Source organism: Pseudorasbora parva, chromosome 16, assembly GCF_024679245.1.
Source record: "Pseudorasbora parva isolate DD20220531a chromosome 16, ASM2467924v1, whole genome shotgun sequence".
NCBI classification, from domain to species: Eukaryota; Metazoa; Chordata; class Actinopteri; order Cypriniformes; family Gobionidae; genus Pseudorasbora; species Pseudorasbora parva.
The window spans coordinates 21505457-21521536 of record NC_090187.1 but is presented as its reverse complement, the minus strand read 5'-3'; the positions used below and the strand labels follow the sequence as shown (position 1 = coordinate 21521536).

Genomic DNA, 16080 nt, shown 5'->3' with positions numbered 1-16080 from the left:
CATTGAGCAATATATTTGAAGACTTCCGTCCATGTGGCGTCGCTGTTCCACCGCAAGGCTCTGGCGCCACTGAATTATTGCGCATGCGTGAAGAAGTGTAGGAGCGGATAAACACAGATATGGCAGCTCATCTGAAAAAACGAGTTTATGAGGAATTCTCTAAAGTTTCTCAGGTGAACACGTAAATCATATATATTGATCATACAGTATCATAAAATGTGTTGGTTGCAGAATATAATTATAAATACAGATATTAGAATAAATGAGAAGCATGTAGCCTTTAGCATTATTGTGCATTCATGATTATTCTAATGACAAAGGCATTTATTCAGGTTGTTTGGATGTGACTGTTTTAGTTACATGTCAGCTGGAACACTATTTCTACATTTTTAGATGATTATTTGTATATTTTTCTCGTCACACTAACACTTCCACTCAACATTTGCCCTGTTAACTTCTATATCTTAATAGTTGGCTTGTGTTTAACTTCATAGAAGATAATAACTTATAAATAAATAACTGAATAATATGGTTACACTTTACAGTAAGGTTCATTGGTTAACACGTTACATTAGATAACGTACTTATAATGAACTGCACTTATGAAGCATTCTTTGTTAATGTAAATGTTAATGTCAACATTTGCTAATGCATTATTAAAATAATGTTAACATTAATGCACTGTGAACGTGTTAATGCACTGTGAACTAACATGAACAAACCATGAACCCCTGTAATTTTATTATCTAATGTTAACAAAGATTAACTAATACTGAACAGAGGTGTTGTTATGGTTAGTTCATGATCACTAATGCATTGACTAATGTTAACTAATACAACCTGTGAGGTGGACTAAAATAATAACTTATACCATACTTTTTTTTCTTAATGATTATATCAGGCCTTTTTGAAATGAGTTTATAATTATAAATGAGAGTAAATAAATATAAGTGAGTTCATAATCTTGTCACCTCTGCAGCAGGTAACTTTAGAGGAGGTTACTACGAAGAAACTTCGGCTGACCAAACCCAGTAAATCAGCCGCTCTTCACATTGACCTGTGTAAAGCCAGCAACCCCACAGACGCTCTTCAGTACCTGCTTAGTTTTGCACGAAAACCTGTAGAGGCCGAGAGTGTGGAGGGGGTCGTTCGCATACTGCTCGAGCATTATTACAAGGTGTCAGAAACAGAAACTTCATGCAAATACACATCCCTTGATACTGAAATTACATTTTTACCACCCACACTTTTATGAGACACATTTCTGTTTATAATAAAAAGTAAGAGTATTTATTACTTTTAATGTGGTCTACAGGAGTCCGATAACTCGGTCAGGCTGAAGATCGCCTCTCTGCTGGGATTATTATCAAAAACACAGGGTTTCGCACCAGACTGCATAGTAGACGATGCTATTAACATTCTCAACAATGAAAGTAAGTAGAAAATCATAAGGCTCTGTTTAAAAATGTATCTTAATTGAACGAGTTACTCTTAATTGAATTGAATGTACATTGTCACAAATAAATATAAGGATATGCTGGGCAGATTTAGACAAGGCAAGGCAAGTTTATTTGTATAACACATTTCATACACAATGGCAATTCAAAGTGCTCTGCATAGAAATGTATTAAAATGGTGATAACATGTGCATAAGAAATAAAAATACCATGTGTAAGAATTAAAATTAAAATAACGACAATTAAAACAGTTGTAAAGAGAAATTAAAAATAAAATGGTGAGAAATAGATCCCTATCTGCCTGATTCTAAATTTGTGTACCCCAATCTTAGATGAAAGAGATGGAGCAGGTTCGCAATGTCTCCTGGACCTTACAAGTCGGTCCAAGACGGGCTCCTGTAGGGGATGTTACCTTTACCCCACAGGGTTTCCCCTTTCTTGAGTCCGCTTCTTTACACTGTCTGCTAGCAGAATGAAGCGAAGCACACTGCTCTCCTTTTCCAATCTCCTCCAGTCAGACAGCTCTAACCAAAAATAATAATCAACAGAAGCATAAGAAATAGAAATATACAGTTGTAAAGACAATTTAAAAAATAAAAATGATATATAATAACCAAAGATAAGAACAAATGTGAACTAAAACAGTTATAAAAAGAATACAAAGATGATGCATAGATAAGATAAGGTGCAATCAGTCGGACGTACAGTGGCACGGTGCTTATTCAGTAAATGCACAGCTAAACAGTTGTGTTTTGAGTCTGGATTTATATTGTGGCTACTGTTTGAGCACAGTTTAGTATTTAGTGAACAATTTAGTATTGTTAACTCAAGCTAAAACTTTAAAAAATGATGTTAGTTGAAATAAAGCTAAAATTAAATTAAAATATAGATATTAGTTAAAAAAAACTGAAACTGAAAATATGAAACTGAAATAAGTTAGGTTAAATTTATTAACTGAAAATAAATAAAAACTAATACTTAAATGCAAAGTAAATTAAACCTGAATAATGATATTTGATATAATAATAAAAGGACAAAAGCTGATTACAAAATTACTAAAAAAAAAACTTAACTAAAATTAACTATAAATAAATATAAATAAAACTTTATTAAAAAATAATAATAAAAAACTGGTGATGGGGAAAACAAATGCATTATTAAAAATGAAATGTATCTTTTTTTATTGGGTCTGATTAGGCCAACAGAAAAAAAACTTGTATTTAAAGCCTTGATATTATGCAAGGTGGTGTGAATATGCTTTTCTTGTCAGCGTAGATCAATTTGTGGAAATGGAGTGTGGAAATCTTTCTAAGGATTTCGTCTGTATTTTAGAGTCTCATCAGGTTCTGGCGCAGTTACTGGACACGCTACTGATCATTGGTACTCAACTCCCTGACAAGGCCGCTGTCGTTCAGAGACTTATAGATGTGGCCTGCAAGGTGACTGCAATAACTAACATTTCTTCCTTTCCTGTAATACTGCAGTCATACTTTTTGGCAGTATCAATTATTTCATAAGCATTTTATCAGCTGAATTTTATTTTGATGCCATATTTGTCCTCAGCATCTTTCTAGCACTTATTTTGGGGTGAGGAATAAGTGTCTCCAGCTCTTGGGCTGTCTGGGGACAGTTGATAAGCCTCTCAGTAAAGAGACTGATGCAGTACCTGGAGCACAAACTTTACCCGTACGGGATGTACAGAGTTTGATCAGCGACTATTTTCAGGACCAGGACCCTCGTGTCCGCACCGCCGCAATCAAAGCAATGGTACACAAGCTCGTTAGAATTATGTTGTATTAACTGCGTTTATTGCCACTTTCTCTAAATGACTTTGTGTGTTATGTGTTTTTCTTTCTCCCATTAGCTTCAGCTACATGAAAGAGGGATGAAAATTCAACAGATTATTTATAACCAGGTCAAGAAAAACTATACTAATATTACATTACAATTTAAGTTTGGGGTTGGTAAAATTTTGGATATAAAGATTATCTGCTAATCAAGCCTGCATTTATTTGATCAAAAATACAGTAAAACTGTAATATTGTAAACTATTTTTACAATTTAAAATAAAAAGCATGAGATTACGAAATAAATCTCTAATAACTAACTTATGAATGTCTCATCTCTTGGGACAGGCCTGTAAGCTCTTGAGTGATGATTATGAGCAGGTTCGTTCAGCAGCGGTACAGATGGTTTGGGTTCTAAGCCAGCTTTATCCTGAGAGGTAGTGGGTCCATTTCTACTCGAAAGTTTCTTTTGTTTTGCACACTGTTATATGTGTATACTTTTGCCATATTGTTTATTTAAACAATTTTTTAAATTATATTTTTTATTTATTTATTTATTCAAAAAGTGTAAGGAGAGACAAACATGGCAAAATGTTACTTAATCACATGACATAACAAATATTTTCCACTTATAACAAATGGACATATTTTATACCCGTAGCAGAGATAAAACAAACACATTCCCTTAAAAAACAACTCAAACTAAACTAACAAGCGAACCAGCATCATTCAGAAGATTCTCCAAGTCACCTAATAGTATTTGTTGCTAAACATAATCTGGTTATGTAGGGTTTATATACTCATACTAAATATCCAAACTCTTCATATTAGTATAAACAAGTTTTGATCTTAAAGCCGCACTTGGCTACTTTTGCTCTCGGGGTCCCCCTACAGTTTGGAAAAAATAATGTCCTCAACTACTGTCGTAAGAGCTGTCATCCTACAACAGGGGATGCCATTGCGCGTGCATTTGTTGACATGACAACCCTGATAGCCCTGAACTAGTGATGCGCGGGTCGTCTCATAACCCGCGGACCCCATATGTCTATTTAATGGTCGCGGGTGCGCGGCGGGTTGTAAAAATATATACAGTGGTGCGGTGCGGGCCAAATAACTTCATAAAAGTGACGCCGCGGGTCGTTGAACACTGCAAGAGGAGTTCAGAGTTCTTCTGGCGTCGCGTGTGAAATGTCTTCATCCCAGGTAACGTTACAGTCAGTGGCATATGTTTCAGCATGTCATATGAATATAATTTCATGGGTTTTATTTTTTTCAAACGCCAAATAATCACGATGCTCACGTTTACAAGCCAGCGTCATTATAGTAGTCTATTGGTTACCGTTTTACAGAATCTATATGATACTTCACTTCAATGTTTGAGTGGTAGCTCACCATAACAAGCATGACAGTATCGGTCGGGCACGCCTCCTTCAGCTCACGCCGACGAGCAAACGCTGGTCCAATGTTGATCCTCCTCCTGCCTTTAATCCCATCACTTTTTCGTTTCCTCTTATTGCTTTCCTCCAACAAAACCTTTTCTTTCTTATTTGTCTCTGCTGCTTCGGACATGACTATATTATCCGACAAACAAAGTTGGGCTCGCATGTCCGAATTTAAGGAAGTGTGGGTCATGGTGGAAGTGACGTATATGCCGTAAAGCAGTCGAATTTTGTAGTTCTTTTTGTTCTCGGGTTACTACCCGAAACCCGAAGTTTAAAAGTACGATTAAAAACGATACAGACCCATCAGGCTATGGCAGACGTGTCATTCAACCTATTGTAAGTCGATTTATCATCACAAGAGTCTTAAAAAATATATTATGAAGGTTGAAAAGTTGCCTAGTGCTGCTTTAAAGGCACACTATGTAAGTTTTTTTAATTAAAATATCCAGTATTTTGTTGACTTACATTATCCCAAATATTTCCAAGAAACGGACCATGCGTCACCTATCAATGACATCATACCCGCGTTACCCTCAAAACACCACGGAAACACCAGAGATGCTTTAATATGTGTTTTATTAGACAGGTGAGCAACTGTTTGGATACATTTATCGACAAAACTAATCATTGTTATAGCTCAACACAGTTTTATTGTTTGTTTTACCATGCCTAATATCGATCTAGCTTACTGCATTGTGCAACAAGTGTCTCATAGTAGCCGTCGAGCGAACGCACAAAGTAGCATTTTAACATAACTTTCAACACACTCAAAAATTGTATCTAAGAAAACAAAACAGTGCTGCGTTATGCCACATACGCTTGAGCGGAAGCTCTCATCTGTGGCATAATAAAGCTCTGAAATCAATGCGTAATCAAGCTACGCCTTTGTTTTGAATAAGCGACCGCTAGTGGGGAAAAATTACATATTGTGGCTTTAAGCATGAATGTTTTTTTTTTAATTATAGTGTTTATTTATCCAAAAAGTATAGGGAGATACAAACATTGCTAAATGTGTTACTTAATCACATGACATAAATATTTCCCACTTATAACAAACACATATTTTATACTTGTAGCAGAAATAAACGTCCCTTAAGATGGATGGATGGATGGATGGATGGATGGATGGATGGATGGATGGATGGATGGATGGATGGATGGATGGATGGATGGATGGATGGATGGATGGATGGATAGAAAGATAGATAGATAGATAGATAGATAGATATATAGATAGATAGATAGATAGATAGATAGATAGATAGATAGATAGATAGATAGATAGATAGATAGATAGATACTTTATTCTAATCATTATCCCAAATAATAATAATATTAAGTAATAACAAGCAAACCAGCAATCAAAACATTATTTTCCCAACATTTAGAAGATTCATACATTTAGAAGTCACCTAAAAGTATTTGTTGCTAAACAAAATCTGGTCATATAGTGACATACTCTTACTAAATATCCAAACTCTTAATACTATTGTATACAAGTTTTAATATTAAACATAGATTAATTTCTCCATCACAAATAATAATGTAGTATGTCTATCCAGTCTAAGAGTAACGATAGTGAAATGCTGTAATGTTTTAATTTCAAGTCTAGAAATTAAAGAATGGAACCTTTTAACGGATTTGAACACTGATCTGTCTTGTGCATCAACAGTATTGTTCCCATCCCCTCCTCCAATGAGGAGATCCGACTGGTGGATGACTCCTTCGGGAAGATCTGTCACATGGTCAGTGATGGCTCATGGGTAGTCAGAGTGCAAGCTGCAAAACTGCTGGTGAGTTTTGGGTGGGTTTGTAGCATATCCGCATAGCCACATGATTAATTTCTTATCACTATTCCATCTAACTGTTTCTTCTTCTCTCAGGGCTCAATGCACCAAGTCAGCCCTCATTTTCTGGAGCAGACGTTGGACAAGAAGCTGATGTCAGATCTCAGGGTATTTTTACACATCAAATTATGAAAACAATGCAAAAAAACATACTCAATACGTTTTTTTTTACGGAGCGTCTGTTCACACCAAGTGGAAATAGCGTGCGTGCCTTGTTGCAAGTGCTGTTCGCACTAGCTTCACCTTACAATGCTTGGTTGTGCCAAACAACATTTACAAAAACGCTTGTGATTTACCATCTTCAGTGGTGCAATAAGTAAAGCTTATGGCTAATCAAATGTTGTTTTGACGCGATCAACAAAGGTTTGAATCCGGCTTTTGCAGAGCTTGCTCTTCCCAAGTTTCTCACCAAAAATCACATCGGAAAGGCATTTACTTTCAATAAAAATTAAGAAAATGTTCTAAATATGGAAATAGTGCCAATTTTTTAAAATAAAAATAGCATTGGGTAGTGTAGGGGTAGGTGTAAGGAGGGCTTATAGTGTCCCTTTATGGCGGCATCCATTTAATTAAATAAAATGTATAATTTACACTGTTATTATTGCATCCTGTTAATATACATGTAATTACTATTTACACATATTTTAAAGAACTGCTACTTTTATATGGTGTAAATACAATATATCACTATTTTTACTTAGTAAATATCATCTACATCTATTTGCACTTAGTGTAAATATCATATCACTAAGAAAATACAGCTCTGGAAAAAAATAAGAGACCACTTACCACTGAATTTTTTCCAGAGCTGTATTCACTGAGTGTCCATAGAATCTAGTTGCTATTAACACTTGGTGTAAATAGCATCTATCACTATTTGCACTTAGTGTAAATAACATCTATTGCTACTTGCACTTAGTGCCTTTTTTTAAATGGTGTTCTTATTTTATCTCAGAGGAAACGTACTGCTCATGAGCGAGCAAAAGAGCTGTATGCCTCAGGAGAGTTCTCGTCTGGACGGCGATGGGCCGATGACGCTCCCAAAGAAAAAGTTGACACTACCGGTGTAAACCTCATCGACTCTGGAGCATGTGGGGCATTTGTTCACGGCCTGGAAGACGAGATGTACGGTATGTATTTCAAAACATAGCCATTATTTGTGAGGACATTTTTAGCACTTTGTGCCAGATTTTTACCAGAGTCTGACTATTCATTTGGTATCATTTTTGACAGAGGTGCGTATCGCTGCGGTAGAGGCACTCTGTTCCCTCGCCCAGTCATCAACAAGCTTTGCTGAAAAATGTCTTGACTTCCTGGTGGACATGTTCAATGATGAAATCGAGGAAGTGCGGTTGCAATCCATCCATGTGTTGCGGCAGATCTCGACCCACATCACCCTCAGAGAAGACCAGCTGGATACTGTCCTCGCAGTACTGGAGGTGCTTAAAAAATAAAGCTTAGTGCGATTATCAAATCACAAAGGCTGCGATTGGATCATTTTATTAATTCAGTAAATATATGCACTTTGTGTTTCAAGAGTGAAGCGCAGAACTGTGTTTCAGTGTTGTTAGTGTTTCGGAGCGGCTCGGCCATTGACCATTTACCAATCATTGCAGGACTCATCACGGGACATTCGCGAGGCCCTGCATGAGTTGCTTTGTTACACTAATGTGTCTACTAAAGAGTGCATCCAGCTGGCCCTCCTGGAACTCCTGAAGAACCTCACCAAGTACCCAACTGACCGCAACTCAGTCTGGAAGTGAGTTCCTATGTCTGCTCTTGTCCATTTCTCACTGGCATTCACTTCCATTCTCACTCTTATTAATTTTTTCCCCCTTTAATCTAGGTGTTTGAAGTTTCTCGGTTCTCGACACCCGACCCTAGTGCTGCCAATTGTCCCTGAGCTGCTGAGCACACATCCGTATTTCGACACTCCAGAACCAGACATGGACGACCCTGCCTGTATCCTGCATGTCTGACATGACAACATCAATGCATATTACTATTTACAAAAGCATTCAAATTTAGACTTTGGTTTTTTTCAGCAACAAAAGTGATGAATAATACAACATTTGTAATTGCACTCCATTGAATCCCAAAGATTCAAATATTCAGATTCAAATATAGAAATTTTAATCTGAATATAGGCTTAAACATATTTCCTTTTTTTGCTGTTCACGCTTTTCAAACATGTAAAATCATTCAAGCTGGATCATTTCTGCTGCCTGTCCATCTAGAGATATGTCTGTTCAAATGCTTATTTTCCTGACCTGGGTTTATTCAGACATCGCTGTTTTAGTTCTGGTCTTCAACGCAGCCCAATCCTGTCCCACCATGCCAGCGCTGTTCTCAGATCACACGTTCCGGCACTACGCCTACCTGCGTGACAGCTTGTCCCACCTGGTACCACACCTCAGAGTGAGAAACCTGCCTGCAGCCTTTCATTTTATTTAAATATAACTAGCATTCACAAGTTTGGGTAAGAAATTGCATTCAATTAAAATCAAAAGTGACAGTACAATATTAACTATGCAAAATATTTCTTAAATGCTGTTCTTTTAAACTTTATATCCATCAAAGAATAAAAAAAAACCTCACAGTTTCCACAAAAATAGGAAGCAGCACAATGTTTTCAACATTGATAATAATAAATTTTTCTTGAGTAGCAAATCAGCATATTAGAATGATTTCTGAAGGATCATGCGACTTTCAAGACTGGGATAATGATCCTGAAAATTCAGCTTTACATATTTTAAAATTACATTTTAAAATATATTCAAATACAAAACAGTTATTTTAACAGTTAAACAGTTAAATTGTAATAATTGTTCACAATATTAAATATTTACAATATTTCACAGTATTTTTGAAATATATCCAATCCTGGTAAGAATAAGAGACTTTATAAGAGAAATCTTATTGACCCCAAACTTTTGTGAATGCTTTTTTAGTGCTGTAATAAAACACTATTTAAACTCATTAATTTCTTTATTTATCTTCCATATCTTTGGTGTATGTTTTCTCTCTCAGTTGCCAGGCAGAAAGCAGACTGCTAGTTCAGGTCTGGAGGCATCTGGTGTGGGTTCAGGCAGTCTGCATTCGGCACAGAACTTCCTTCAGGACAGTCTCATTCGGGTCAGCGCCCTTCAGAACCTGGAAACACCTGGTGCTCAGGATCTGCTGGAGTTTACCATCAGGTTCAAACATTTAATAAACTGCACCTATAGTATTTAAGCTCTCTTAATAAGGTGTTTGTAAAGATGTTTTTTTATGTTCACATGCAGAGATCTGCAGCGGCTGGGGGAGCTGCAGACTGAGTTGGCCGGTTCTGCAGATTTCTGTGCCACATATTTGCGCTGCCAATTATTGCTTACCAAGGTGAATACAGTTACAAAGTACATTTACAAATACATTTCCTTTGAACTTTTGGTAACACTTTAGCGTCCAATTCTCTCTATTGTCTTTTACTAGGATATTGACTGTTTATTCGTACTTAAAGCACATATCAATGCATAATTCTGCTTGATCATATTCAGATCCCCTAATCTTAACCAAATACCCAAACTTTGACAACTACCTTTTTACCAACCCTAATCTTTTGAACGTTTGTGGAACTGTATTGAATCGAGTTAGGCTTATCCTTTTTTTCTTTCAACGCCAGGCACTCCAGGAGAAGTTATGGACAATGGCTGTTCCGCTCTGTCTTAAACAGAACGCCAAAGTTTCAACAGCAGCTCGACAGGTAAATCCTACCCAAGTTCATTTAAACCACAGCCGTCCCAGCAAACTTTTGACTACTAATATATAATTGTTGTCATTTGTGATGCATGACAGATCCTAGATGAGACCTATAAGCTGGAGTTCTTGTACAGTGGTCTGGAGATGCAGCAGATTGCCACTATTCACAACGTCCGACTGCAGGCGAAAGCCTTACAGCTCATCCTGACAGCACGATCCAAACGAGGGTCAGCGCTTACTAATAAACTATTTGTTTATGTAATCTCAAAGATTTAAAACTGATGACCTTTTCTTTCCAATAACAGGGTTGATCGTGTTCTTGGTATTTGTGAAAAGTTTCTACAGGATGTGGAGTCATTTCAAAGGTAAGAACACTGTTAAGGCAAGCTCACGCTACACGACTTTTGGCAGGATTTTGCTGTTGCAGACAGATTTCCAGGGTCTGCAACAAGACCCCAGGATGGTTGCCAAGTCAGTACTCATTGTGGTCGCCAATGCTTGTTATGCCGAGTCCACACTGCATGATTTTACGCCCGTTTTCACTCACCGACAGGTTTTGACAAATGACCGGAAACATCGTCAAATCAGTGGTCGTTCACGCGAGTGACAATCACACATTGTGGATTATCAAAGAAGCAACCCGAGAGAATCGTGACAAATCGCCCGTGAGATATTTGGCATGCTAAATATCTAGAGATGTCTTTGATTTGAAATTTTGAAATGAGTTCTGACTGAAACTGACATCGGTGAGAACCGACAGCCAATGAGAGAGCAAGATACAGAGCAGCGTGAAGTTCGGAAGGAGTTATAGACCATAATATCAGTATTTTAATAGATGTATTTACAATTATATCAAACAGAAACAACGCAGAAACATTTGCTTGACCAGCTGCAACAGCAGAACATTCCAAAATTGTTCGTTTTCCTCCAACCCTCTTTATTTATTATTTACCTCCATAATATCTTATTTATCTCCCTGACCATTTTCTCCCCCATTATCAGTTTTTTTCCTTTTTTGCTGCAAATCAGCACACTAGCAGGTTATCATTAATTTTTAATAACAATTCCAGCGAGAACTCTGTTCACACGAACGTGTGATCTTGCTTTATTTCCTTATCACTTTGCACGTGTTCGGTTGTGAAACGTAGTTTGCAGACCAGGCAGAGTTGTCACCGAGTAAAGTCATGCAAGGTGAAACCCCCTGTTTCTGATCCATCGTGCAGTGTACACACAGCAGCAACTGAATGCTACCCCAGATAGTATGCAGTGTGAAAAGAACAGTGATCCAACAACTTCAAAATCGTGTAGTGTGAACTCAGCATTAGGTATGAGCAGGTCAGTGATGTGATCAGAGCCTGTCTTGAGAAGTTACAGATGCTGCAATATTTTCAAACCTCTTTGATATTATCGCCACATGATCTTGTAGTGTGTGTGTGTGTGTGTGATGCAACAACTAATCCAGCCAATCACAGTGCAGATGGTATACACAGAGAAATCTCGTAATTTCTTGAATTGATCTGTAAAACATTTTTTTGTGTTGGTTGGGACTACCTCTTGACCAAGTGTCTTGTAGTTTGTGCTGTTATGACAAGATGACGATAGATGACAAGAAACCTTGTTGTGTAGTGTGAGCACCACAGCAGTTCAGCTAATCTTACAGTCCTGTAGTGTGAGTTTGCCCTTACTCAAAGATGCTGCTTTATAGATGCAGAAGAATCACTGAATATTCTTGCTTTTCCTTTCTCAGGCTCTTCATAACAGAGTTACCCCATTTCCAGGACAGTTTTGTGGAGAAACTCCTGGAGTTGATGCCCAGGCTAACGGCCTGCAAACCTCATGATCTGGTTAAAATCTTTCAGACCACTCTACGACAAAGCAGATTCATCCATCTCAAACTACCCGAGCAGGTGCGCAGATTCTTACTAACAAACAGCTTCAAAAAGATGCAGGAAATGACTTGTTTGTTCCCAAAAATTTGTTGGATTATCCTTTATTTCAGTTTATTTTGGTGTGTCAGATCCACAGGGCCTCAGCGACTATTATTGAGCCGACAGGAGAATCAGACAACGCTTTGAGATTCACCTCTGGTCTGGTGGTGGCGTTAGATATAGATGCTACTCTTGAACATGTACAAGATCCACAGACAACAGTCAAAGTGCAGGTTAGATGCTTTAACCTCTTTTTTCAGTCAAAGCACATTAAAACAGAGAAAGAAAAACTGACATTCATGTTTTTTGTGGAACAATTATTGAAGAAAAAGGACTTTTCAATCATTTGTAGACACTTCTAAACTTCTTATCAATTCCCAATTGATACATTTAAATTCCACCCTACGTATTCCTGTTGCACAGACAGTAGAGCATGGTGCTAGCAATGCCAAGGTCATGCATGAACTGATACAAATTTTACCCGAATGCATTGCAAGTCTCATTTGGATATAAGTGTCTGCCTATTGTATAAATGGCAGTATTCTGTCATTGGTTTGGGCATAAAATTACAAAAGGCTTTAAATCAGATTTATTCAATTTGTGTATAATTTAAACACATTATTCACCCTCCACAGGTGCTATATCCAGATGGACAGTCTCACATAATCCACCCCAAACCTGGAGATTTCAGGACCCCAGGACCTGGACGTGTGCGACTGATCACGCAGGTTTATCTCTCTCATTCTGCCTGGACCGGTAGGTATCCTTTTTGAAATGTGACTTTTCCTGCTAAAAGTAACAGACACGTGCACATTAGTTGTGTATTTTTGATCAAAGATCATTCTGCAGAAGCTATTCTTTGTGTCTTATTTAAAATAATGTTGCAAACACCAAGACAAATCTTACTCTGCTGGTAGTGAACAGCATGAACCGTTCACAGTTCCACAGATAAAAATAGAACTGCTTCAGTCCAACAAGGCAGCGTATTGCTTGTGTTATTTTATATCTGTGAGTGTCTGTGTGACCAAAAGAATACTCAGCAACTCAGCTGAACCTGAATGCATTTCTGCTTTGTAGCAAATCAAAACTGACGTCTTTCTTAGTATATTTTCCTGGTCTTTTATGGACCCTTTTCACATTTGTAAGGTTTTACAAATTTTAAAATTACTGCAAATATAATTTATAAATATAAATAGAATTTGCCCTACTAGCAAATAAATTACTTTCACTTTCCAAAAGGGCAAAAAGCACTTCCGCTTTTTGGAAGGAGGGTTTCATAGAGATAGAGACGTATAAAGTGTTACTGACAGACTTGAAAAAGAGGGGCTGCAACAGTCAATTAGGTGGAAAAATAAATGTTTTGAACATGCAACGATGAAACCTTATTCTACCCCAAAAACAAAATCAAAACGTATAAAGGTAAATATAATACATAGAAATGTCCCCTTTAACCATTTTTCTGTAACTTATAGTAAACTAATAGTAATGTAATAAAACACAAAGTATAGTGTTATAAATGTACATGAAAATAAAATATAAAAAACATTTTATGATATTAAAAACTGGAAACGAATCCAATAGCTCCACTGTGTGTGTGCACAACTCATCAGTGCATGTCATTCCAAAGGGTCAAAGTGTTATTTATAACCTTTTATTTTTTCATTCTTGCTTGATATTCTGTTTTCCAAGGAAATTCTTAGAATTACGGAAATAAAAGGGTTTGCATATGTTTAATGCTGACTAACAGATTGCAGAAAGACATTACAACTAAAACATACATTACACTAACAAAAGCACCATGGAGTAGCATGTGAATAATGTAGTACTTTAATGTGTATCTATATCATAGTAGAACCATCTGTTAACATCCCAGTCTTTTTTAAAGAGTACATTAACAGTGTATAGTAGAGTGTAATCTCAAGTGGATCTCACGTTTGTGTGTTTTTACTCTCAGAGCCCTGTCAGATTGAAGTGCGGTTGCTCCTGGCCTACAGCACCAGCAGCTGTAAACTAAATGTCTCTAAACCTGCGTGGAATGAGAGTATGGACGGTCTCCCCACCAACGAGAGCTCAATTGAGGGCACAATCCACCTCAGCAAACCCGTTAAAGTCTTCATTATGCCCAAACCAGCTCGTCGCTGACCTCTCTCTGTGTGTGTGTGTGTGTGTGTGTGTGTGCGTGCGTGCGTGCGTGCGAAATTAACAGAAAACACAAAATCAAATGTTTTCACAACTAAGTTTTTTCTTAAATAAATCGTTTTTGTTCATTTGTATCACTGGAGTGTGTGATAATGTGGTATTTTCACAGCCTACATCCAGAGAACAGTCGTTTAATAATTATAAAACAAATAACATTTTCACTGAAGGAAAGAAAACAATTTCCTTCGATGGCCCAAAGTGCAAATAATTAAGTATCTATTAAAAAGACCATGTTAATTTGAAGTGAAGGCACTTTTAACCCAGCATTAAATAAACTAGCTGGTTGTGTTAATAATGTCATCAGCAGGTGGAGTGGAAGACCCCGCCCACTTTAGCTCCCTGTCCTGCCAGAGCATTATATTCTTTAACAGCCTGCTCTGTCTGGAACACCCTGATGTCTACACCCTGGTTCTTCACGTAATCTAGGGTTGAGGGAGGCACCTGAAACATAAAACAAAACAATTGTTTTTTTAAAGAATTGAAATATTCAGATCATGAACAGTGCTGATCACCAAATTCACAGTGCTACCTGTAGAGCTTCACTCATCCCTCTTCCTATGACCAGTGTCTGTACCCCTTTCCTCAAGACCTCTTCTAGATCAGCTGGCTGGACACCTGGAGAATGCTGGCAGGAGCATAGATGCGCTTAGTTTTGCAAACATTTTGAAAATGGTTGTTCACTACATAGTTTCTATGCAACTATTTGAGTTATTGCATATAATGCATTAAAATAACCTTGAATGCAATACAAGCTGCTTTGGATAAAATCATCTGCCAAATGCATAAATGTATATTATAAAAGTGCAAATCAGATTTGACAAAGCATATATTGAAGTTTTTATGAAAAATTATTTTACAGTGTGATCTGGTGTTCAACTTACATTTGTGCCAGTTTCACGCCAGTCCCAAGCACGGCTACCACCCGGCCACACTTTACAGTCTTTATAGGATGCAGAGCAACCTTTGACCTTCATGTGGCCCCAGGATAAGGAAGCAATCTCTGGAGAAGACATGATCAGCTTTCCTGTAATGGAGTGTAAGACAAATCATACGCATTTATTAGTATTTGATTTTTCTTGACTTTTTACTTAGCATTATACTATCATGTTTATACAAGTTCCATGCTAGTTCCTTAAAGTGCCATTTAAAAACAATGGTTACAGTATAACACTATCGTTGTACTTTGATGTCACTAATCAACCCTGACTACTTTTTAAACATTAACTTACAAAAACAATTTAGAAATGATAAACCTTAACCTAACCGGCTTATAGCACGTTTACATGCATATAATAAAGACATGCTTTCTCTCATTTAAAACGAGGTTTTTATTCATGCAGCTAATTATTTTTCATTACAAAAAACAATTCTATACAATTACAACCCATGCACTATAAATGTTTTACATTTAAATTATATAATCTTGCCTCGGACTGCAACTCAATCTTGCTTGTGTTTTGTTTCTCTTCGTGTGACGGAGGGACACACCCACCGTTCACGTCACTGGCCATCGTCTAATCAGCTTACGCATAAGACGTTTACTCTGATTGGCTGCCGTTCACTGACGTACCAAAAGCTGGAGTCAGTCAGGCAACGGCATGGTCCACATCCTCTCTGCAGCCACTGGGATTGGATGAATCGAATAATATAGTAATTAATTTATGAATTTGATAATATAGTAA

At 37.2% G+C, this 16080-nt stretch overlaps 2 protein-coding genes across 3 annotated transcripts; one reads left to right on the top strand and one right to left on the bottom strand.

Moving 5' to 3' along the window:
* The first annotated feature begins 33 nt into the window (after positions 1-33).
* On the top strand, positions 34-14472 carry ints4 (integrator complex subunit 4). Of its 2 annotated transcripts, none has more exons than XM_067419960.1 (23): positions 34-173; positions 980-1177; positions 1316-1433; positions 2790-2896; positions 3021-3224; positions 3322-3372; positions 3593-3681; positions 6359-6479; positions 6570-6641; positions 7489-7663; positions 7767-7972; positions 8150-8292; positions 8380-8495; positions 8818-8951; positions 9564-9730; positions 9818-9911; positions 10195-10275; positions 10368-10498; positions 10577-10636; positions 12019-12178; positions 12289-12432; positions 12835-12955; positions 14154-14472. In XM_067419960.1, the coding sequence occupies exons 1-23, from the start codon at positions 120-122 to the stop codon at positions 14339-14341; spliced, it is 2934 nt and encodes a 977-aa protein (XP_067276061.1). In that variant the 5' UTR covers positions 34-119; the 3' UTR covers positions 14342-14472. The 2 variants fall into 2 exon arrangements, with proteins under 2 accessions (XP_067276061.1, XP_067276062.1); XM_067419961.1 differs by having other exon boundaries at positions 36-173; positions 983-1177.
* Positions 14473-14612: 140 nt separating this feature from the next.
* Positions 14613-15956, bottom strand: aamdc (adipogenesis associated, Mth938 domain containing). Its single transcript, XM_067419962.1, has 4 exons — positions 15826-15956; positions 15280-15422; positions 14928-15023; positions 14613-14839 (listed from the first exon to the last, which is right to left on the bottom strand). The coding sequence occupies exons 2-4, from the start codon at positions 15409-15411 to the stop codon at positions 14699-14701; spliced, it is 369 nt and encodes a 122-aa protein (XP_067276063.1). The 5' UTR covers positions 15412-15422; positions 15826-15956; the 3' UTR covers positions 14613-14698.
* Between the last annotated feature and the right edge of the window lie 124 nt (positions 15957-16080).

Coding starts and splice junctions, on each gene's coding strand:
- ints4 (XM_067419960.1), top strand. CDS start 120: ATGGCAGCTCATCTGAAAAAACGAGTTTATGAGGAATTCTCTAAAGTT. Junction 7,664..7,766: donor CCTGGAAGACGAGATGTACG/GTATGTATTTCA, acceptor CATTTTTGACAG/AGGTGCGTATCGCTGCGGTA. Junction 9,912..10,194: donor GCCAATTATTGCTTACCAAG/GTGAATACAGTT, acceptor TTTCAACGCCAG/GCACTCCAGGAGAAGTTATG.
- aamdc (XM_067419962.1), bottom strand. CDS start 15,411: ATGTCTTCTCCAGAGATTGCTTCCTTATCCTGGGGCCACATGAAGGTC. Junction 15,024..15,279: donor GGCGTGAAACTGGCACAAAT/GTAAGTTGAACA, acceptor TGCTCCTGCCAG/CATTCTCCAGGTGTCCAGCC. Junction 14,840..14,927: donor GGATGAGTGAAGCTCTACAG/GTAGCACTGTGA, acceptor TTTATGTTTCAG/GTGCCTCCCTCAACCCTAGA.